The sequence below is a fragment of the Lipophrys pholis genome, assembly GCF_963383615.2.
Source record: "Lipophrys pholis genome assembly, chromosome: 9".
Lineage (NCBI taxonomy): Eukaryota > Metazoa > Chordata > Actinopteri > Blenniiformes > Blenniidae > Lipophrys > Lipophrys pholis.
In genome coordinates this window covers 14,021,764-14,046,798 of record NC_137639.1, presented here as the reverse complement: position 1 = coordinate 14,046,798, position 25,035 = coordinate 14,021,764, and the positions used below count along the sequence as shown (strand labels likewise).

General features: G+C 41.2%; 1 protein-coding gene across 4 annotated transcripts in view; it reads right to left on the bottom strand.

Moving 5' to 3' along the window:
- ptprub (protein tyrosine phosphatase receptor type Ub) overlaps positions 1-25,035 on the bottom strand; it is a 170,279-nt gene that overhangs the window by 68,485 nt on the left and 76,759 nt on the right. For all 4 annotated transcript variants that reach the window (XM_080471902.1, XM_080471903.1, XM_080471904.1 and 1 more), the window contains exons 3-4: positions 9,617-9,888; positions 578-659 (exon numbers count right to left, since the gene is read on the bottom strand). In XM_080471902.1, the coding sequence (XP_080328028.1) occupies positions 578-659; positions 9,617-9,888 (354 nt within the window). The remainder of the gene's footprint in view (positions 1-577; positions 660-9,616; positions 9,889-25,035) is intronic.

The following is a 25,035-nucleotide window of genomic DNA, read 5'->3' as shown; positions in this document are numbered from 1 at the left end:
CCTCGGGGGCTGACAACACACTGAACTGCTACACCTACTTTTCCAGCAATGACACAAAAAGCCCTCTCCTGTAGGGAACCATTCATTATGGAAAAACCCAGACTGAAGTGAGGCCGTTTTCATAGAGCTCCCAAATCTGGTACTCGATGGGGGGGAAAAAAAAAAAAAAAACCTTTGTGAAAAGTGACTTATGGCCAAAAGCTTCTCTGTGCAACCAGCAAAGCCGGAGGACATAACAGTGTAAAAGCCATCAAAGGGGAGAAATCAAGATTTTAATGATTAATAAATACATGTAGCTGTCAAATTATGCTGTGGGCAAAAAGACAGGTGTGTTTTTAAGTGGAAAGGAGTGTTGGCATTTTGGGTGTTACAGTGTTTAAATGGCACTAGTTTTGTGACTTGATGCCTCAGGTCAAGCTGCAGTTCGAACATCAGGTCAATCAGCCATTACTCTTCTCTTCATCTTATTTATGTCTGATTCACTTTGAAATCTCTTTTTTCACCCTCAAAATCTATAACTGCTTCTTTCCCGCAGCACCTTCTGTAATTGCAATCTATTGTGGGAAGTGGCACTTACAGCAGGGATAGTTGAGCACCATGATGTCATCTAAAGCAATGTAGCCCCGTCGCTCTCTGGAAACGGTTGCCTCAATCAGTACCTGCAAAAGAGAGCATCGAAATACAAAGAAAAGGTTCAATTCATTACCAGACAGGCATATACTTGTGACGAACACTCTTCAAAGCGCCAGCGTAAGAGCAATTTTCTTAGGAACACTACAGGCGGTGTGATTTCTATAGCTCGGATTCCCTTCGGTGACAGAAACATTAATTACAAACAAGCCCATCGCCACATCATTGAGCATCTGCTGACCCAAAACAAAAAACAAGACAACGAGAGGAACACGGGAAAGATAGAAGCGTAAGAACAGAAAGATGGATATGTTTCGCTTCTGTCCGCAGGGGTAAAAGAAATAATTGCTTTATCAGGAAGCATACATTGTACTTCCTGATTCATAAGCCCTGCTGTACATTCAGGGCACAGGCTGTTGTGAAGCCAGAGCAGCAAATAATAATACAGCTTGCACGGGGCCAACAGACTCGAGGGAGGACAAGCCTCCACATTGTCCAGAGGAACAATAAGCCAGGGAAGCACTGAGCTCTCATGAAACCTGATCAATATCAAATCACCATCCTCAGTAATAGTGGAAGAGTTATGTGACGACGGGGTGATGTTTATTTTCACAGCACCAAGGAGAGTCCTCAATCCACATGTTTGATCAAAGGCCAGCTTTGAGTTATCGCTTCTCATAATCCTCTGACCAAATGATTACGACCGGGCTCCTTTCATAGGATCCTGATTTTCACACAACCAACCTGTCCACACACACACACACACACACACACACACACACACACACACACACACACACACACACACACACACACACACACACACACACACACACACACACACACACACACACACACACACACACACACACACACACACACACACACACACACACACACACACACACACACACACACCAGTACTTTCAATGTTTGTGTCGGCATACAGAGCTGAAATGCACCACAATGTATTCTCTTTAAAGTTAGACAGATGACAAAGTTCAGGATCTCAAAAAACACAAATGCAACCAACCATTTTATCACTACAGGTAATATCTATAACTATATTCATCCCCTGAAGTTATTTGGAGACTGCACCGTGGTGTAGTGGTTAGCACTCTCGGCTCACAGTGACAAAGTCACGGGTTCTATCCTCTATAGCCAGATTTTGGTGATGAATGGCATATGGGCACAAACTTTAAATGCATCTGTTTTCTGGTAGTTTGGGAGTTTTTCCAAATGTACTACACGATTTATCATCAATGCGAGAACAACACAGACTGAATCATGTAGCAGTATAATCTTTCAGGGTTAACAAAGTTGACATTAAAATTAAAATCAGGAGCAAGACATGTGTCTTGGCTTTGCTTAACTGGAAACTAATGTTGGGGTTTTCCTGCCACGATGAGCCTGAGAGTTTGGATCATGTATTGGTGTCATTTAGAACAGCAAGAGAAACATCAGCGGCAGCAGCAGCCATATGAACAATAAAAGAAGCGATTATGAACCTAGTCAGGATTTGATCACTTGTGCTTCGAAACTGACTATTATACCTATCATGTAGATGTTAGGGACATCCAGTGGGTGGAAGCAGGTGGGACAGAGAATCGACTACATTTATCAAAATGGGTCTCATGCAGCTCTATCATTACAATAAGGGTGAGACAGGTTTCTCTTTTAACAAATCAAGGCCATTATGTGGCATGATTTGGTTCATTTTACAAAATGAACCACCACTTCTGACATCAGACGTGGCTAAACATTCTAGGAAAAGACAAAAAGGCTGATATTAGATGAAGATACTTTTTAAAAGACTCGAATCCTGTCACAGTGTTCACAAGTGGCTCATCTCATATTCTGTATGAACCTTTAACTTTGGTCAGACTTTTGGACTATCTCTTTTGTTGATAGGTGTAATTATAAAATGTGTGTGCCAACATGACATTCTTTCTTTAGCGAGGAGATTTATGTTTTTAGTGGAAACCCTTTAGAGCATTTTCACGCACAAAGGAAGACCCATGACAATCAGATTAACTTTGCCACCACAATCCCGTTGTGTGCTAACATCTCATTTAAGAGTCTCAACAACCTCTGGCCGGTAAATCCAGCCTTCCACAGTCAGCAGGACGGAGATGTTCCACCTCTCTGGACTCGGAAAGGGAGACGCCAACTGGTGTGACAACAAAGCCAGCCATGCATGACCCCTAAAGGCACCTTCACAAACAGATTGTGATGGGATGCGAGGAGATTGGGGTCAACTGAAAAACTCCAGACAGAATGACACACAGAAAAAAAAAACGTGCTGAGAGCGGCAGCTCGGAGCGGACAGACGGAGAGGTGGAGGGGAGAGGAAAGGTGAAAAGAAAAGCAGTAGGAAAGATGCTGGCTGCAGGGTCTGCCTGACTGGACAGTAACGCCACCCTGTCTATAACGCGCTGCTCTACTGGGACGGAGGAACTCGGAGGCTAATTTCCTTCTGGCAGAGTCAATCTTCCTGTTGTTTCCAGACTCTACCGGAACCCGAGCAGGAAGATGGCGATACATTCAAAGACTGATATTACCATTTCCTGCTATCATCATTTCCACTTTTCCCTGGAATCTTGAGTTTCTTAAAAGCCTCAGCGATATTCAGTTCTCCACCTTTGTTATTTCTACCTCTCTATTAATCGTGGTCTCCCTTTTATTTTTTCTGTTTTCTTTTATTTCTTGCTTTTCTTGCAACCTTCCTTCATTCACCACTTAGGAACCTTTGCTTAACTAAACAAAATTAACAGCAATGATTATAGCAAAATATCTCTGGGTGCATTGACCTGAATTAGCTGTGTAAGCACACACACATGGCGATGCCATTAGACCAACATCAGAACCAGCCACAAACACTGATTAGACTTAATGGTATACAAGAAAAAGAGAGAAAAATGTCTTGAAAGTCTAATTGAAGGTGTTATTACTCTTAGCTGAGCTAAAGCACTGAGGAGATTGATTGCTGGTTAATCCTCAGTCGTCTTGCTCATTAGAAAAGGAAGGTTATTAGAAGGGAGGCATTAAGAGCATTTGTTTTGATAAAGAACCTTCTCGGATCTTTATTGAAAGCCACATCCACGATGAAATTTTCCATATGCCTGTGCTTTACTCTAATGCACTCTTCCCTTTACTTTTTACAAGATAAAAATGCCAGAATCATCTTCTGGAGAAATAAAACTGTAAACTGTCACACAGTGATTTACGGCAGGTATAAAAAGCACATTATGAGGCACTTTACATTACTCTGTAATACTGGCTTATAAAAGGAGTTGTATTACATACAAATCAAAACACGATTTATTTGGTCCCATGAACAAGCTTCTACCTGTTTGGAGTCGGGGATGAGCTGCAGTCATAGCTTAGATGAATAGGTGTCCTGGTGTCCACATATGTGGACATAATTTTGCTTTGTCTAAGATCTGGATCCGGGTCTTGGGAGGCTAAAGATTCACAGTCAAAAGGTGACATTCTGGTGTAAATCTGTTCAGGTGAAAAACGCCAAAGGATAACAGGAAGAGAATGACAGAGAATATAGAATCGGTGTCATCAATGGCAATTTGCGCTCAATAGTATTTCACAAAAACCCTTTTCCATCATTGCGGGCTCAGCTTGGAGGGCTCTCAAGACACAGGCAAAAAAGCAGGAGATCATCAGACAAAGTAGAGGCGTACCACTTCTCATTTAAAAAGTCTGATGTGTCTCCTGGCTGCCAACGTCTTGCTGTTTTTAAAGAATTGGTCTAACGATCAAACACGATGACGCCATGATAAAGTTACGTCGTGGGTTTGATTTTAGAGATCGCGCTCGTACGAAATATGTCTTAAACTTTGTCAAAAAATATTTTATTTTCAATATTTTGGTAATGGTAAAGTAACATTCTTTTTAATCATTTGTTTCTTATTTCCAAACTTCAGTGTTTTGGTCTTGGCCAGAGCCCTCTTCATTGTACGGTTTATTTTTGATTTTCTTTTTCTTTCTTTACACTCATTTTTGGTTTCTCAAAAGCCTTCTAAGTCTGATTAAAAGTTGTGGCATTAGTCACGTTATCCACCATATGGCTTGTTGCCTCTATTTTTAGTGCTGCTCAACTTTACTACTACCGGATCTGGATGAATCTTAATACCCTGCTCCAGTTGTTGCAGTTGGGCCCCACAGTCTCGTAGCTTTAGGTCAAATACAAACGGTTCAAACCAGCAGGTTCCTTCAGGTAGAAAGTATAAAACGACAAAACAATTCATTCAAAGGCAGGTTTTTGTTTTCAATCATGTTCTGCTATTGGTTACACTAAAATCTTAATGAGACTGAAGAGCTACTTAATGAGCAGCTTGACAGACGCAAACAGAAAACTTGACATAACACATGACTGATCCCCAATATCCTTAAATCAGCAACTCCTGTAACAGGCAGGAAGCAGTGAAGGCAGGAAAAAACACCATGTGAAATGAAGAGTGTAAAACTGAGATAAAGAAGACTGACATTTTTTTGAAAAAGGAGAGGTGAAACTGTGAAGAAGTGAGGGTGTCTCTGGCGGTTGTTGGCAGTCCTGAAGGGCTGATAACATCTTTAATATTTGATACCAAGGTTCTCCAGGTAATGCAAACACACCAATAACAGGCAGATCGAAATATGGCAATGCACACGCACGCACGCACGCACGCACACACACACACACACACACGTCTTCAATCAAGACATCTCAAGGTGATCCTTCTCCTCCACATTTTCAGTCCCAAAATCCATCGAACTCTGAGTCCCAATTTCACAACTGTGATAGGAGGAGGTGATGCACATGTAATCCATGTCACCGCTAACATTAATATAAAGGTCAACCTGATCAGACACTGAACTTATAATTTACACCAAAATGACTGGAAACATGAACATGTGGGGAATGGGGGGGGGGGGTCATCTAAGCCCTGCATTACTGATAAAATCATTGAGCATTAGAAGTATGATTAATGAAAAAAAATACTTTCAAATCACCAGGCGGGTGAATTAATGAGCCGAGGCTGATTTGGGTTTTCAGCATACTAATCCCCTTTGTTTTGGTGATTATCAGAATATTTCTCCGACTGTTTTTTTTTTAATGCATTCGACAATGACATTTTCAAGACAGAAGCAGCCATTGTGTGCGTCGTAAACACGGTATTTCATTACACCCAATATTGTGAAACGAGCGACCTTGACTGTAATCTCACATCTGTATCTGTGCAGTGCAAAAGGCTACGCTGACATTTTGTATCCCTGCGCTGTCGGCAAGGAGCCGGGTTCTCCAATATGTCCTGAAATCTAATAAAGCAGAAACCCCTGCGGATTTCAAAACTGTCTTTAAAACAATGTGCACTCTCCTGGGATTTATTTTACTTGGAGACAAATATAAAAAGTGCTTATTCTCCTGCTGCCTCAATAGAGTGCTTTGTTAGTTTAATGACAGGCTGCTTATCACCTGGAATCCAACGACACTGCGTCACACCTTTTCAGAAGCTGATATGATGGAAACATTCCTGTATTTAAAGTCACACAGGTTGCATCTAATGTGGTACTAAAAATACTTAGCAGGAGAAAATCAAAATACAACAGACTTCCTCACTGTATTGTTGCTGGATAACAACCAGCGTTGGTAATAATGCAGTAATAATGCAGTGCAAACGCCGCTACTTTGGGCAGTAACCCGTTATTAACCAATGACTAGAAAATGAATAAGAAATATAGTACGTTTTGCTGATAACAATAGTCTTTGTATCTCATCTTGACTGAATGGGTGTTATGTTAAGTTCTGCATGATGCTTAAAATTGTGTGTGCCCCCCACCATTTCACTTCCAGCAGATTGCTGTAACATTATCTGAGCCTAATGAGTGGATCATTCATTAGACTGACCCGGACAGTGCGTGCAGCTCAGCTCATGTATCATGGCAACACTACAACAATACAACTATGAGCACATCATTAAAACGTCTTCATTAAGAGAGAAACACTAGTTACTAGTCACTTTTCTCTATTAGCAACTACTTAACAAGTCCAGAGGAAACTAGTACCTGCAATGAAGTTTCCATTTTCAGGTAGAAACGGATGCCTGAGATGCCACTTGAAAAAAAATTCTGGCTCATGCTTCCTTTCTTTTGTCTAACAAAGCACAGCCACGTGTTGCAAGCGAAGGCCCACTGTCATTCCACAGTGATGAGGTTTTTGACTGCTGAGGGATTAGTGATGTAAGCCGTGGTATATGTGACTTTGTGCAGGCAGCTTGTTTTGCTTCCTTTGTGCTGAACAGCAGCGTGAGGTCAGCTGAGTAAAAGTGAAATTGAAGAAGCAAATAGAAAGTGAATCGCTTCAATTTCTCCTGCGTTAAAACAGGATGCATTTTCTCCGAAGCTGCCAATACCTGGTGACCGAATCTCCAATATTAGTGAATTTAATCCAATCAATTATGGAGTTTTTCTCTAAAATCAGATAAAAGCCCGGCCATTAGCAGTATAAGCTGTTCTATTAAAAGGCTGTACTGTCAATACTAATTTAAGTGTTTGGCCCATCTTCTTCTCTGGTACAGTTTGTCCTGTCTTCTCTGCCATCTACTCCTCCTCCTCCTCATAAGCCCATTACCAACCTTCTTCTAAACAGGAGCTTCTCATTGGCAGCCACAGCAGGATTCTGACTCACCTATTCTGAGCGTTCGCTGTTTACTGTGATGCTCACCGGACTGTGAGACGCGGAAGTAAAGGAGGAAAGGAGGACACAGAGAATAAACCCACTACGTACACACGGCAAATGTAACAGCACTCAACAAAATAGAAGAAAAAAGAAAAAGAAAATAGGAAGGCTGGATAAAATGTGCTGTTCCTGTGTTTATGACTTATCTGTGGTGATGTTGTGAAAGGGTGAGACAGTGGTTATTGAGCCTGTTTTATAACAGAGGGATTACAGCTCAGCACTCGCTGCTTTCAGCAGAAGAGCTCTCGTTAGTTCGACACTCAGCCACTTTCAGCTCTCTCCCTGTAAAACATTTACCATAAATAGCAATTGATATTTAATATATTTAACAGGGGCATTGTTAAAGTAATGACTCACACTGAAACAACCTCAAAAGGGAAGAATCTGACAGTGAGGACCATTATTTGTTGTAAAGCTGAGCTGATGTGTGGCTTCACCAGCGGAGCGTTCTCGCCACTCTGTTTATGAGGGACAAAGCTCAAGAGAAGATGTGACTGGCAGTGGCACTAATGTCACTGTCCTCTTGGTATACTGATTTGTAGCAAGTAAGAGGACATCAAATATACTGTTATCTCCGCTACTGTCGGACCTAATGGGTTTGCCAACAGTGGTTTCTTTTCGAGGCATCTCTACAGCGTGCCAGATACATCATGGCGTCTTGTCTGTGCTCACATCTTCAATATAGGCAGATCAAGCCTGATGAGACCACTCAATTTTAATCAGACAGAAGCAGGGTGTCATAATTTGTGAGATATATTCATTTGCTTGTTGAAACTGAGAGACTGAAATCACTTTCCTTCCTGTAAACACTTCTACAACTAATGTGGGCTCATGGTTCGCTTAGGATTAACACTTAAAGGCAGAAAATCAAAGGCAATTGTGGTTCTCCCCCAAGAGGAACAACCCCCCCCCCCCCCCCCAACCTTTTAAGCTCAAACACAATACATTTAGTTTGTTTAATTAATTAAAAAGTCATCGGTGCCTGGAAATCACGACGAGAAACATGAGTCCAGGAAATTACGGCACCGGGCCAACAAATCAACCAATGGTCCAGCACAGGCAGTACATAATCCTCCATACAAACAACCTCTTGGAGCTGCAATCCACATAATGTACTAATTGCACAAGAGGAAAATATTGTTACATGCTTAAGAGACACATGTATGGGGGTTTTTTCAGGCCATCTCCGCCTGTTTTTCTACATTAAACTAAGATTATTCCCTGCTTTGTAGTCAGCATGCAAATGCAAATATTGTACAAACCATCTAATCTTACTCTCAGCGAGAGAGTGAATAGGTACATATCTTGAAATGTCACTCACATTTAACAAGAAATCTCATGAGACCTTGACAGTGAGACAGCTGAGACTTTTTATCATTTGCAGCAAAAGAAACACCTTATTTTATTAAAGTAAATGTGACAAGATGTTTAAATAAAGTAGCAAAAACTTTTATCAGGTTAAATGATGTGATGGGCTCCTTTACGCCATATTTGTATCTTTCAACCTGTGGTTATTTATCCATATTTTCAGATTGTATGACAAGACTAGGAAAGTGTCATGGTGCTACTAGCGTCAGGTTTGTACAATGTTGAGGACTACTATTTACATAGTGAAGGTCACATCTTGCAGGGCTGAATAGAATTTAATTAAGTCTGGGGATTGACAGTTCTTGATAAAACGCACACTACTCAACTTAATTGCTTTTTGACAGCTTCGCAGAGTGTGCAAAAAGAAGAAATTAGATTAATAAATGGATAACCCTCACGCTCACCTGACTGCGCCATCTACAAACCACAGCACATCAGGCACCAGCAGCACATGCCAGTCAGCGTCCATCAACGGGAGGAAAGTGACGGAGGGACGAGCCCATCGTCGACAGTCGGATGAGGACACAGTTTATCAGCCTTTGGAGGCTGAAATCTCTGCTCGGCGCTCTCATGTGAGAAGTGCTGCGGTGCCTCAAGCGCCAACGCCGGCCACGTTCACGAGGGAATCAATGCTAATTAAATTGCAAATGCAAGTAATTAACACCAGATTCACCTCGAGGCTAAAATGAGGAGTGATCAACAGAGCCTCACTATGTAGCATTTCCCAATTTTACAAGATATCGGTCAATAAGTCAGCATATCTTTATCATGCAGGACGAATCTCTTCCTGGCTATTAAACTCCTCGGTGATAGAGGAGTATTGAAGAACTGGTTTAATGAACAAGACACAGAGTAAGACTCTCCGGAAAAGAGCAGCGTACATACCTGGTATTCATTAGGCCAGAAGGTGCTGACCGCCAGCTCCACCTGGTGCCACTGTTTGCCATGAGTCCCCGATGCGTTCCACACCGGACTGCCGAGGGGGCCGCCGTTGACCCGCACGTACGCCCGCAGATCCCCGGGGCTGTGGCCATCGCGACTGTACAGAAAGAAGCTGAACTGGACGCAGTGCGTGTCATTTTCACTCAGCGTCTGGAGCAGCAGCTGAGCACGATGACCCACGGCATGCTGGGAAGAGTTCACCAGCATATAGGATCCTGAAAAACATACAACAATGGTATCATATATATATATATATATATATATATAGTATCCAAATATCATGTTCATTGTCTGTTTATGATCAGATGAACTTCAGGGAGCAACTCTTGTTCTCGAGGTCATATTGCCTTGTTCAGTCTAAAAATGCTGTGATATCCTATTCATTCCAAATCATTACTTTCTCTGTTGTCTGGCATGCATCAGAACCAGACATCATTCACCAGTTGGGGCAGTGAAGCACACATTTGAAAAAAAGTCAGAAAACTGCCTGTGGTGTTGAATCTTTTTTTAAATTGGAAAATGAAGACAGCCAAACAGACACTTGTGCTATCTGTTATGCCCATGTTTCCTGAGGCTGTAATAGCTTTCTGGACAGTGGGTTTTCATTCATTTTACTATTTGATTACAGAGTTATTTTCCTCCAAAACTCGAGTAATTAAATTACACTTTGATGTAATGTCCTGTAATACTATTTTAAATACTTGCAAATTGCAAGTAATTTACATGTAAATTTAAATAAATGCGGTTAGTATGTTGTGGAGAAAGATTTGCAATTCATAACACAAACATTTACACCCATAATAACATTTTGAGCTTCCCCAATTGTTTTGGCTTTCATGCTGCTGGATTAGTTACATCAGTGCATTGTGAACATTTCTGTGACACAGATTTGTTCAGCTGATTTGTACATAACTCATATGTCTGTAAACGAGCCACTGAAGGATTTCGGTTAAACAGACTTGTACCGAGGCAAACATGTCACAAAGGAACAAATCTGTTTTTAAACCACTTTTACTGGGGTGAATCAGTAAGGAGAAAAATGAAAGTATTATCCGACAACTCACTGCAATGTGTGTGGGTGGCTGATAAAAAGAAAAGAAATGTCGTTGAATAAAAGGACACAACCGGCTCCGGCTGAGGCAGGAGACGAGGAGAACGAGCGAGAGTTGGGGGGAGAGGAAAGTGACAAAACCGAGCAAGACAAAGCACTGGTGGCAGGTTTCTCTCTCTGCAAGGTGACGCCGAGGTAGAAAACGAGATTCACGAAACCCCCTCCGCGAAGCCTCCTCTAATCAGGATAACATAACCCCATTGCCCTTTGCCTAGCATCTGTCCTGCCTTGAGTCTGTGCCCGCTAACGTGATTAGCACAACAATGTTTGGAGACCTTCCTGTGTACTCACATAATCAAGCCTGTTGTCTTTCTACTCCAAGGTCTTTCTGTTCCCAGTCAGAAATGAGCCCAGGAGACTAGACAGTCACAGCCTTGGCGCCAGGTGTCCTGAAGACATTTATTCTGCACTCGGATGTAATGGCATGTGAATGCTGAGTTGCCAGTCTGAGAAAGAATTCTTTACATCCCACACAGTCTGCGCCTCTAAACTGATAAGTTTCCCTGAGCAAAGAGCAGACACTACTCCCGTTAATGTGTTCACACCTCCTCAACAAGTCACCATAACGGCATAAGTACCACGTCTTATGAGGACAGAGCTCTTCAGCTTTGTCTTTCTCTCAACAGAGTGCCAAATCAGACATCTGATTGGGTAATGAAGAGCTGGGAAAATACTTTTATTACCTCTCCAAGAACAAACAAGCCAAAATGCCAGAAATTTAAGCGTTGAAGTTTTACGTAATGGGATTGAGATTCACGACCCTTAACCTGCGAGCCGTAAAGAAAGTCAACCTGAGGGGAGCAGAGACGTATGTGTGGTCATTACCTGGAAGCAAGACTCTGGCCTTTCCTGCAAAGCCCCATTGCTCCGCAGCCAGCTGTCAGCAGCCTCTGATTTGTGTCTTGTCCTGGGCCTGGTACCTCGGCACCCTCATTTCGCTTTGCTTAATTAGATCTTTCACAATCCGTCTCCTCTCCTGCACCCTGCAGGCCCACAGGGGACCCATAAAATAATCGCGAAAGGCTGAGGCGCTGCAGCTGCACCGTGGGTTATATCCTGTATGTGTGCCTCTACCGTTATATATAGACATTATTAACACCTTTCTGTTGACTCTGCAAGTAACTATAATGTCACGTGAGGACATGAAATAAGTTGCTCGGCTGCCCTTTAACCCGCTCCGCGACTCAAATCGAAGATAGGTGAAGTCATACATTTAATAAGGTGATGTGTGATGTAGAAAAATGAATGTCTATAAATTAAACAGTGTGAGAAATTAAATGGAGGTGCTGAGCACGTTTTACGTTGGACTCCTGATGCACCGTGAGATAATATGCTTGCTCAATACAAGCAATATGCAAAACACTGGGTCATGTGTGCTGGTGAAGAGTTTGGCTCCTTGAAGTTATTCAGAGCCAACAAAAATGTTCGTCAGTAAATATTTGCATCTGAAGGATGAAAACTGCAAAACATATGCTTTCAACAGAAAATAGCATAATGGAGAAGACAGTTTTACTTTATCTATAAAAAAAACTTTTTACAAGGAAAAATATTTGCAATTCTAAAAATTTTTTAAAAATAGTACTATAACAAGAAAGCCTTCAACAAAATAGAAATATTGCCATAAATAATTGTGTCTGAGCAGACATAACAAAAGATAACAGGAGACAAGACAATCTCTTTGTATTTCAACATGTTCCCTTTCAGAGAATGTTGAACAAAAGTGCTTCTTTTTTTTTTTTTTTTTTCGTTCTCTCGGATGATTTTTGCAAGAAAGAATCTTTTAGCAGTGGCACACGCTGCTCTCTCGGCCAAACCTTCTCCACTCTCCATGTCTAAAGTACAGAAACACAACATTATTGCAGAAGCTGACAAAAGAAAACTGAAAAAAACAAAAAAAAAAAGAATTCAATTTCCTCCTGACAACTATCACATTGGCAGCAATGTGGATTTCTTATAAAAGAGCAAAAGAGAGAAAACCTTGACAGGGTCAAAGATTGAATGTGAACAACTTCAACATGGAGGGGCATGCTTCAGGGAATAGATTATAATAGCATTATGGCTAGTCAATCTAGCTTTACCTTGGGAGATGGACACTGAATAACATCTTTGGAGGATGTTGGGGAAATGAGGAATGTTATGTTCTCCTGCGTCGCCACCGAGGAGTAAAGAAGAGGTCAATGTCACTGTCTACCGCACAGTAAGTAATGACACTGTTCTGCCATTCAAAGAAGCCGTTGGATTAATCTGAAAAGTACTTCACAACTAGAAGTTGTCAGCCTTCATTAGCTTCGACTCTTCGGTTGCACACTTGGACCGTAACCTTCAACGTGTCATGAGCATGTAAGCCTTTATGGATCCGTGTGGCAGGAGAGCGCTGACACTCTTTTTGTTCTCCCACTTGAAGTCATTTCAGCTGTCGGTTTAGCGGCACACGAGTCTGCAATGTGTTCAATTACACTTATATAAAGGGTCCGCCGGGCCTCTTGGAAAGCTATTTAGTTCTAATGACATTAAACTTTGTTTTTTAATATGCTGAGACATTCCTATTGTTGGGGTACAAATACCGAATGTTCACACGTCTTGATTAAATTTGATATTTTCATTGAGCCAAAAGTATTGCATTAGGAGGCCTGAGTGGTAAAAAGTGGATTTTGACTTGGGTTTTGTTCAAGCTGAGATTCAAAATGTCAACTTCAAACTAAAGTATGGGTTGAAGTCTCTTGATCGCAGGGTTTCAAGACAGCATCCTGTATTAATAGATCTGTCAACTTTGTCCTCATTAAAAACAATCTGCTGAATGACTTATCTTAACTTGGCCGTGAGGAGTCTTCAGGGGGAAAAATACTGCCACCCAATTAATTTCATGCATATTTTAAAACCCTTTTTTTTTTTTTTTACCCGTGTTTAACTTTTGCTTGATTTATTTTCCAAGCTTGTTGTGGTTTATTGCCTCTTTATTTTATTTGGCAGCCTGAAGAAATAGCTGGACACTGAGGTAAAGTCCCTCGATAGGTCTGTTGCTGCAGTAGCACAGCCTTTCCATTATCCCAAAATTACCTTCTACCACAATTTGCTTATTTATCATTAGATTAAAAACGCTTTTGTGGGCCATAACTCAAATAAAGATTAATTTGCAAGTCACTAAACCTTGTCATAAATGAAACATTTGTTGACCAGATTATCCAACAAGTAGAAAAGAATTCCAATGTAAACACTGATATGTGAGCAGTTTGACCTTGGGATGAATTCTTGCTGAGATGGTGAAGATTGGGTGTTATATTTTTCAAGTTCTGCACTCTCATTTGTGGCATCACTGTTATGAATGTGTTATAATTTTGAAGGCTCTGTCCATAGATCTAAATAAATACAGCATAGCATTAGTCTGGAGGAGAGAACCTGCATCAGGTGAGAGTGGGACAGTTTTCTGATATCTCTGAGACTAAGGAAGGAGGTTTTGCTGGTTTCCATTATGTGCATAGTAGTTTCTGTGAGGGTTCACTTAAATATGAAGGCTGTTGACTGTAAAAGTGAGTGAAATGACATGGCAAGAGAAAATACTGTGTAAGGTGCCAATGAAGACAGCTTTAGTTTTTGAGCCGTTCAACTGGAAGAGTCCTTCAATATCCTCCAGATGAAAGTAATTAGTGGGTTTAATAGTGATGCGCAAGCCAGAGAGACGCTTGTTTTAATGTATAGCTGTGTGTCAATAGCAGAACAATGGTAGGAAACTCAGTTGTTGTCTGATGATGTGTGCAATAGGCAGCCTGTAGAAGTTGAAAAGGATGGGACCCAGCATAGACCCTTGAGGAACCCCAGAGGTGACTGGATGAGATCCAAACTATGGAACTTTCCAAAGTACCACCATTATGGCTGCCCTGAACATACAGTAGCAGAGGCTTCCCCCATTAGCTATGGACTCGTTATTTATGTGGCTATTTTAAAGATGAAATTCATGTTTTATATTTGTTCATTCTAACTTGTGTACTAGCTTGCTATTTTTATATATGTTCAAATATTGTTTATTGAAAACCATATATGTATGACTTGCTCCCACGTACAACTAGAGGGAGCACGCGTACCACTGGTGATACACGTAGCACAGTTTAATTGGGTAAAAAGCTACCTGCAGATCCAGAAGAATGGTGTGATGGGCTGAGCAAACATCAGTTGCCATCAGCAGGTCATTGATGAGCTGAACCAGCGCTGTTTAAGTGGTTTAAGAAGAGCAGAAACCAGCCTGAAATGTGTCGAAAGAAATGTGCTTGAAAATGAGGAAAAAGGAGAAAAACTGTTGCTATTTTTTCTAGAGCACTGAAAAAAAAAGGGAGATTGGATCTAGGTCTCTAATAGGACATGCCTTTAGTGTTGAGGGTGGGTTTCATACAGGTAGGTGTGATTACAACAGTTGTTTGGTGCAGATGGAACATGGGTGGCTTGGAGAAACTTGCCTATTATTACAGTAGTTAAATGGTTGACTGGCCCAGTTTTTGTTCTCGCCAGGTCGACAGTTTCATTACCCTGATGATGTCCTCAAACTCCTCCCATGTGACTAGCAGGAAGGTGTAAACTCCTAAATTGAAAGTCTGCAGCTGCAAGGAAGAGGAAGAACAAGTGTTGATGCTGGTCATGAGATTATTGTAGTATTCCACTGTAGTTTCTGTGGGTGGGGAGAGTGTGGCTTCAGAAGGTGGTTTAGTGTGGAGAATAGCTCCTTGAAATTTCCGGGGCTGCTTCTGATGATATATAAGTAGTACCTTAAACATGTTTATTTCCGGGCTTTGAGTAGGTTGTTTGATGTTCTATATAGGCTAGATTATGACCGGTGGGTTCAGTGGCTGTGTCCCGCCAATCAAGGCCACGTCCAGCTGCTTTCATGTTTTGCAGCTCGCTAATAAACCAGGAGTCTCTGCAAGTAAACGTGACAGTTCTGACTTTCACAGGTGTATGCGCGTCAAGGTTTTATTGTAGTACTCCACTCAGTCATTAACTGATGCAGAATTTGTCATTATGTGATGTTTTTGTTGGTTTCCGAAGCAGATTTGGCATTTGGGTCCGACGTGGGGAGACGGCAACGATACATCAGAGACACCCGGGTCATAAACATGGAGATCGCAAGCAGATGACCAGATTCAGAGTATGACCCCTGGAGTGGGCGGGGACATCAACATGTCTAATACTAAAACAATCCAGTAATTGTGAATAAGACGTTTGCAAAGGCTTGTGCAGATGGTGGAGAGGAGGTGATATTTTTCATGAATAAAGTCAAAGTTTTGGTGATTCTGTGTTTATTGCTTCCATGTTACATAGGTGGATTGATGTTTTACTTTAAAAAGAAGGACTCCAAAAATATATTTTCGAACTGGTAGTTCTCTATTTTGAAATGTCTTTGACTTAAATACTTTTACCAGTCATGTATCTGTACCTCTAGTCAACTAAAGAATTTGAGTAATATTTGTACCTTTGATGGAAAGGCAACCCACTTTGTCATATCTTAATATAATCACTATCAAAAAAGCCATTTTCAATTATTGGTGCCTCGATTTAAAAGTTTTTAAAAATCACTCAAAAAAGAAACCTTTCAGATGCATTAATTAAGTAACCGCAATAATTATCCTTCCATTTGATCTGCTGGACCTGACTTATTTTGGTTTTTATATTTACACTTTAAAAAAAAAAAAAAAAAAAGGAAATATGAAACAATTCAGTTCAAACTGAAGTCTTACATGCCCCCCCCCCCCCCCCTCCCCCCGCGACACACACACATACACACACATGCATGCACGCGCACACGCAAAGACAGCACCTTTCATGACTTATACTCCAAAGCACCATAAAATCTGATAAAGTTCCATCCATCCATTGATGTTCCTCCCAAGGGCAAAAGAACATCCATAACAAGATTAGGACTGATCCAGCACATCATAATTCATACAGAGTACTGCCGGACTACAACCTGGTCGCAGCCTATGGGTGACACTATCTGTTGCAAGCTGCAAACCACACAGAAAGCGAAGAAGGACATTAAACAGTGGGTGAGGTCACGGCGATGAATTACAAAATGAACAAAATGAACGGAATTACAAAATGAAGAGAAACAAAAAGCTGAAAGCTATTCACATAGCCGCCAGTCACAACAAAAGGCTAACTATATTTACTATATTTATTCGTATCCTACTTCTGCTCCCTAGATTTTCTCTGAAAGACCAAACAGAAAAGCTTTGTTCCTCTGACATTCAAGGCCAGGGTCCAAGTAATCTCAAAAACACACAACCAAAGGTCTGAATATAATGGGATCAATGGCTGTGATGGGCTTCAAGAAGTGCCCTTGATGCTGTTTTGTGTGCCATCGCTGTTAGTCTGAGTCCCGGCCGGCTCCCAGCCCCACTGGCCTTGATGCTTATATTTTCACCATGAGCCTTCTTCTGAAGAGGTCAGGAGGGATTTCAGACTCAATCTCTGAGGGGCCGATGTCCCCCAAATGTCTATTTGCCGCTGTCCGCAATATCCTTCAGCACAAATACATAAGTAAATAAACAAAGAGCTAAACCCAGGAAAGAGTGGAGATCTGGCCAGTGCCCTGAAAAGCACATTAGTGCTGTCATTTCCCCAATGTTCGGTCTCACTCTGAGAAAAACTGAAATGCACATGTAAAATTGCCTCATTATGCAACAAAATTGTTCAGGGAGCAGTGGCGGGCTTTCAAGTAGAAGATCCTACAAACACAGACATAACTGCCTTGTCGCTAACAACAGATGTTAATGTGTTTATGATCCATCACTGTAGAAAGTGAATGAGAAATAATGTTGTTGTCTGATTCTTTGTTGTTTGCTCCGCTGACCTCATGGGCAATTTGAGGCAAGGTTGGACATGCATAAACATCTTGGATGGAGGTTTCAGTAAAAGGAAACCCGTTGTGAGGACAGACAAGTTTCCTTCCTAATGGAAGATCTCATACTGGGACAGAACAATAAGACATCACACAGATTTAATTGACTTAAGCAATGACACACAATGACAGCGTTCCTGCTCAGGGGGTGAGGCTGACCTTATACTCAAAAAGAAAAGCAGCACAACAGCATCATAGATGTCTTCTCTTCCATTACCAATGCCAGCATCTCTATTCATGTGAAAGAAATGCACAAGACTGTCTTTATATTGATATGCCAGAAGATGCATTTTTTCCCTCTTACCCCGCTGATCTTTAAATGTCTTCACTGAAAGAAGCGAAACCATTTTGAAATTCTTTTGACTTGTTTCAAACCATTTTTTTATATTCGACAGAGGAACAGATGAGTGACACTGAAAAGCCACGTTCGAAATTGTTGTTGCTACACATGGCAAGCTTTCTCACCACCAAACACAATGGTATACAGGCCACAATGGTAACAAAAGCAGATTTACTACTTAATATTATTACCGTGGATGCAACTGGAGGTCGTCGATTTTTATAGACGGACGGACAAAAGCAATTTCACATTTGTAGCCTGCAACCATCAATTCTCATGGCTGACACAACAACCGTAGCTAGCAAATCACTGACTGGAGCGAGAAAGTTAATTATTCCAATGTTAGCTTTGGGAGTTGGCCAGAAATTTCATCTCTTTTTTTTACAACAGTTGTAGGAAAGCTCTTACTGTCCACAACACTGAAATATAGAGGGAAAAAAAAACAGGCCTGTTGAGATGTTGTGATTTAATGGTAGTGCTTTCATTTCAAAAATTAAACAACACAGGTCTGTCAGGCTTGTTAAATGAACTGTCATTCCAAAAAGGCCGGAGAAATGGAGGCAAAAAACTAAAGTATCAGAATGCAATGATTTGTAATTCATGTGAACTCATGAGAAACAGATGACATATCAGATGTTTAAAGACATAACAGCTCACTTTAGTGCTGATGGCAATGACACAATTTCATGTTTACCATCATGCTGCAGCCCACCTTCTGGTATGTTGGCTTAAAACATCCCTTTAACTAGATTTCTGGATTGACAGTGTCTTTCGAGACATGTAAACCTCCTCCACCGTATTACCTAATGCAACCCAATAACATCAGACACAATAACAAAATGGATGTCTCTGATCTCTTTGCTTCACATGGACATGGATTTACAGTTCCTTATGTCATGTGTTGTGTCTGTGTGGCACCTCCCACTTCATTTCCAAGGTGATCTCGGTGGAGTCACTCAGATCACGAAGAGTCGGGACACGAAGCTACACAAGTGTGTTAGTGGTTGGATGGTTAGTCAGTTGTATACTGATTCACTAAACTTGTAGTTTTTTGTAATCAGTTAGTGTACATACAGTGATGTCCAGTAGAGAATCATGGCTGTTCATAAGGCAGGGCCTAATAGTCAACATACATGTACCTTCAACCTTTTCCCCGGCGTAAAGTAAAGTAGCACATGCAGTATGCCCTCGAAGGACCAGTTGTATCTGTAGTAATCTAAAACTATAACTACTCCCAGACATGAGTAATATTCAGCTCTTTTTTGTTTATTTATGGATAAATTGTTCATGCTTTTATGTGAAAACATCTGTGATTTCATTTGTTATGATACATTTTTGTTATTTAGGGTTTAGAAACCCACATCACTCTATAAAAGATTACACTGAATAACAAGATAAGTGGGAAATAACAGAGACAATTATGTAAATATACCCTGCATTGATTCACAGTCTTCCATTTAACTGGTGCAGTATTTTAACTAAACATACAGCAGCTCACTCTGTATTTGGTTTAAATGCAGATGGAAACTGTATTTTCTAGATGCAAAACAAAATTTGTGCATGTTGGCTTGACCATGTGTTTAGTATTTGTGTATAGACACAATGTGGACCAAATGCACACGGCCTGACAAGTGTGGGCCTGTCAGTCTACACCCAGGTCTAAATAAAAACTGACAGACCTCTCTTGCAACAGCAGAGCAAAATTCACTTGTAATAAAACGGACTGAGTCCATCTGAAGGTGAGGTAAAGACATTCAGAGGACAGAAAATCAAATAACAACCTATGTACAATCTAGTAACACAATGTCGTCATGTCGAGGGTCACACAACTGACATGCAGTGTACGGGAGAAGGGAGCGGTGGTGGCCTGAAAGTGGGAGGGGGTAGAGATCTGACATTTGCTGGTTCGAATCCCATAGCTGACATGTTACTGCTGTGGGTCCCTGAGCAAGACCCTTGACCCCCCCGCAGCTCCCCAGGCGCCGCACCGTTGGAGCCACCAGTCCTAGAAACAGGATGGGTTAAATGCGGAAACAAAAATATAGTTTATGATTACCTAACACTGACACACAGCATATACTTTTATTTAAATACAATTTGGGCCTTGAATTGAGAAGTATTTTGGATTATGTTTTTTTACACAGGTGTAGTTTTATCTGTAGCTGAATCTATTTACATAGCATGATTTTTACATTTCATACTTTTTCTAAAATAATTCCACAATTTACCAGAGTTGGTTGACAAATAGGGAAATCTCTGTGCCCATTATTCTGTTACTGTAAACATTTTTAAACCCCGTCGTGCCATTGGTCTGTTGGCAATTAAAGTAATTGTTGGCAAAACTTGAGACCTAATTTTACACACATTGTCCCAGGCTTTTCGGGAATAATAGTTGGAAATAAATGAATCTGTTTTTCAGGAAAGAGCAAAGGAAACACATTATGAAATGTTGCAATAACCGCTGACAGCATGTTGGAACAGCATTCACATGGTGATTCAGTCGTCTTTACACCACTGGATGCTTTCTGAGTTTTAGCCCACAGACTAATGATTAATGAAGAGCTCCTTGGTTGCTCCTTCAGGCATGAACTAACAATCTCTTTGATCCACTCCTAATGTGGTGTTTTTATATTAAAGCAGACACCGTCTGACATCGTCTGAAAAATCTAAGGGCCAGAGCTACACAGCGTCCAGCTTTAATCCAAACCCTGACAGACCAGCTGAACCTGGTTACAGCTGCTATGTTGAAACTGGACGATCGCTGTGTGTTCAAGGGGGTTAGCATTCACTGCAATTTAAAACAGACAACAGCAAACACTCAAATTCAATCTGTGACGAAATAAAGAGAGCTCCCACAAATCTGACGTGAAATACTGACTTAGAAGTTTGACATTTATTTCATCAGATCACGTGCCTGCTCTCGAACAGAGACACCACAATGTCAGACAAGTGAGAACAGCACTGTTGCCTGCACAGGAGCCCTCTCCGTTGCATCTGAATCAATAGAGTGGTCTCCCAGCTTTGCATCAGGACATACAGAGCTGACAGCTTTTCCATATCCCGGGCTGACACACCATCTGAAGTGCAGAACCTAATCTCAGTGCCCCCCCCCCCCCCCCACCCGACTCATTCACAGTTCCAACTCTGTCACACTCTCTCCCCCATTCATGCCATTTTTCATTATCAGCACTATCATCCATCAAGTAGTATCTCTCTCCCACACAATATTTAAAGTAGTGTACAGTATTGACATTTTCTCCTCTTTAAAACAATCCAGCCTCAGGCTGGAGTATTTTTCATTGACCAGGGATTAGCTTGAAATGACATCTCCTCTGTCATTTATTAATACAATATTTACTCCGTCAATATATCATTTTTCATCTTCACACAGTCTGTCTTCAAGGATTTGAAAGCCTTTGTAGTGATCTAATTCTTGCGCACTCATTTTCACCGCCGTAATTTAAAATGCAAAAACAGAGCAAACGGTGACAGAGAGAAATAAAGTATTGAATGAGGCTGTACAGCGCCACAGGACATTCTTAACCTTTTCCAGCGTGCTTCCTTTTGTCTACGCTGTTAACAACTCATCTTCTTTTGCTGCTCTCAACTTTATCTTATCGCCTCTTCCTAAGCGAAAGCTGTGACCGGTTTCTGCGCAGGTCTTTATCGCCACGACTAACGGGCCAGTAGACCATTACCAATGCCTCTGGGGTGGAGCTGGCTGCAGAAAAGAAGAGTGCTGGGAGTAGTGTGTGTGTGTGTGTGTGTGTGTGTGTGTGTGTGTGTGTGTGTGTGTGTGTGTGTGTGTGTGTGTGTGTGTGTGTGTGTGTGTGTGTGTGTGTGTGTGTGTGTAGGGGTGTATGCGAGGGTGGGTGGGTGTGATGTTCGAGCAGAAAATAAATGAAATACAAGCGCTATTGTCAAAGTAACCGCTGCCTTCCAGCTTTTAAGAAAGATAAGGCCACGTCAGCAAGTGTTGTTGTCTTCCTTCTAAGAAAGGAGAGGCTGGAGCTGACCTTTTCAATTGTCCTCCAGGCAGTTCAGGATCAACTGCCAGATTTGTCCGGGAGAGACTCAGCCGAGTGGACACACACACACACACACACACACACAAACACACAAAAAAAAAAAAAAAAAGGAAGGGAGAAGGATGTACACTTTCTGCATGCCTGTTTATGTATACAAACTCCATCCAAGCCGTTTGTCAGCAACAAGTGTGCACACCGACGACAGCTCCCAGACGGTCAGCATCATATTTTTATTCTTTATGTCATGGATTCATTCCCACACAACATGGTCATCAAGTAGGATAAGCCCCACCCCTCACAAAAATTAATTAAGTGCATTGCACTCATGACAGGTAGTAATTTATAGATGTCCTAATATTTTTCTATAGACTAGAAAATACTGTATATATATATATTTTTGTGCAAGCGAATTTTTTATCTGAAAGTTGGTAGGTATTTATGTAAATCAAGAACTATTGTTACATGTACAGTTTGACAATAAAGAAGATTTCATCACTTTAATTTGTCCCCACTGCAGTTAAAATAAATTCAGTCATGAAATGTGTATTTTAACATAGTAATAAATAGCTTCACAATCATTTTTTTTTCTCGTCAAAATATGGGGGGGGGGGGGGCTTGTTTAGAAAAGGAAATACTTGATAACATGAAATGCTTCAAAATTTAAAGAAAACAGCAGCTAAACAAGGCATTGAGGAATTACACAAAATGGCAGTAGGGGAAATAAGAAATAAGCACACCAAATGTTCAGTGATTTATTTGGGGAGCAGTGTATGTAAAATGGAGCACATGTCTTGTATATCCTATCCATCTTGCATATTTACTGTAATGTCACAGAGATCGAGTGGTACATGTAACTACGATGTGGTACATGTAACTACGATGTGGTATATGTAACTACGATCAGGACGCTGTGTAAAGGGAAACTACATCACTTGAGGGATTGTTAGAGGTTGTTACTTGATAATTGGTTTGTTGTTGCTTTTCCTTCTTTAGATCTAGAATAAACTCAATTCTAAATCCCACAACTGAATAAGTAACCTTCAACGAAACTGACAGACCGTATAAACAATATTTAATCATTGTGAAAATTGATCTAATCCTAACTCGTAAAAATTGCTCAGCACAGAATTGTAGGTTTTAAGTGAGTTGAACACTGTGAAGAAAAAGGATTTTTTTCTAATATTTAAGACCAAAAGTACTCAAACTCTGTGACAGGACCTGCTGAGAAGCCCTCCAAGACAACCGGAGAGTCGCATCACTCTTAAGTGGACCCACTGATTAGATTCTCCTCAAAGCTTGAAAGTGGGCAAATCAGTAAAAACCACACACTGCAGACCTGCGTACTCATGCCCCTCCATGGCTGACCACTCATGCTGAAGGCTAAATTGCACACAAGGCCTAATAAGAACAAGGCCTTTTAGACAATAGCAATGGCACGGTGCTGATTACTTTGAGGAAAAATATTTCCTGTGCATGCTTGGTTGACTCCTCCAAACCAGCTGTCTACAGCTACAATCCCAGACACAAGGAGGCGGAGGCTTCTGCTGCCCGGACAAAAACAAAAGAAAATCTCTCACGGACACATACTTTCCCCCAGAACAGAAATTTCTGACTCATTAAAAGAGATTAGTTCAGCTTTGACTGCCAGAACAGCAAATGAATAGCATAACTGCAAATTTGTACTTCAATAAAATTCTGACCTGTTAAAATTCATAAGATTGTCTAAAGAAAGGAGCTTGGAGACACTGATTAACTGAAGCTACAACCTCACTGTGTGAGTAAATAGGGCTGAGCCTACAGTACAGGTAGTCCACCGAGCCCAGCAGTATAATACAGCACTCAATAGACTAAATACTGAATATGTAGTCTATTGAGGCTTGTGGCCTGTTTGGAATTAATTCATGAAATATAGTTTTGTATTTAGTTTTTTTTGTTTGTTTACAGATTCAAAACATAACAGGGAACTCATACTGTTCACAGCGGTGTGTAATTCATTGTGCCTGCGTCAACAGGGATAAGATCACACCTGAGGCCCTGAGGTTGGCCTGGGATGTGATCAACAATGTATTCTGGCTCTAACCTCATCACTGACAGACACGCTAGATAACCAAGTAGCCCTGATTAATTAGGTCTGCGTTCGGCCGGTTGAGAAAAGACGAAAAAGAAATTGCATAAATGAAGCATGCATCAACATTAGCCGCTAAAGCTCAAACCCACAGTACGCACAGAATAAACATGTCACAGGGGCTCCACAGCAGCAAGGAACAACATTTAGCCAATTGTAGTTGGTGTCATAAATTCTCGGGTGATGAAATGGAGGCGTATTAAAAAGCTTAGGATGACAACAGTCTAATATTTATGAGGGGTGTATAGTGGTTTGGCAGTACCACTATCAGGATTAATTAATGTCTCATGTACGCGGGTCTGATGCTCACGTTGAGTGTCAGACAGCAGCTGTGATGCGACAGACTACGTCCCCCTGGAGCCGACTGCCGGCCAAGAAGCTGGGAAAAGACTGAGTGTGAACAAAGAAGAAGCTTGGACGTCCCTGTCATCCTGCTCAGTAGTGGCTCTGGATTGTAGTATATATTCTATACCTCTCTACCCCCCCCCCCCCAGCACTGAGCAGCACTTTATCAGCCGATCATCACCGCCAGAGAACACATATCACATCCCCAGAAGAGGGGCCTCCTCCCTGAAGCACAATTAAAAAGCTTTTATAAAGGAGGCCACAATATTGAAAAGTGCAGCGCTTTTTTATAACAACATCCATCACGATCAGAAGATAGAGTATCTCTCTCCATTAAGCGAGTGAAATACTATGAGTTAAACATTTCTGCGATGTCCCGATAGCTTAGTATTCAGGCAAAGTGTACAGTTAATGAGTTCAGCAACTACTTGACTTTTCATAAAAATCATATTTCCTTAAAGGTTATATGCCATCGCAGGAATGTAGAGTGAAAGTTCGCTTCTTGACACGGCGCTCTGAGCACAGAA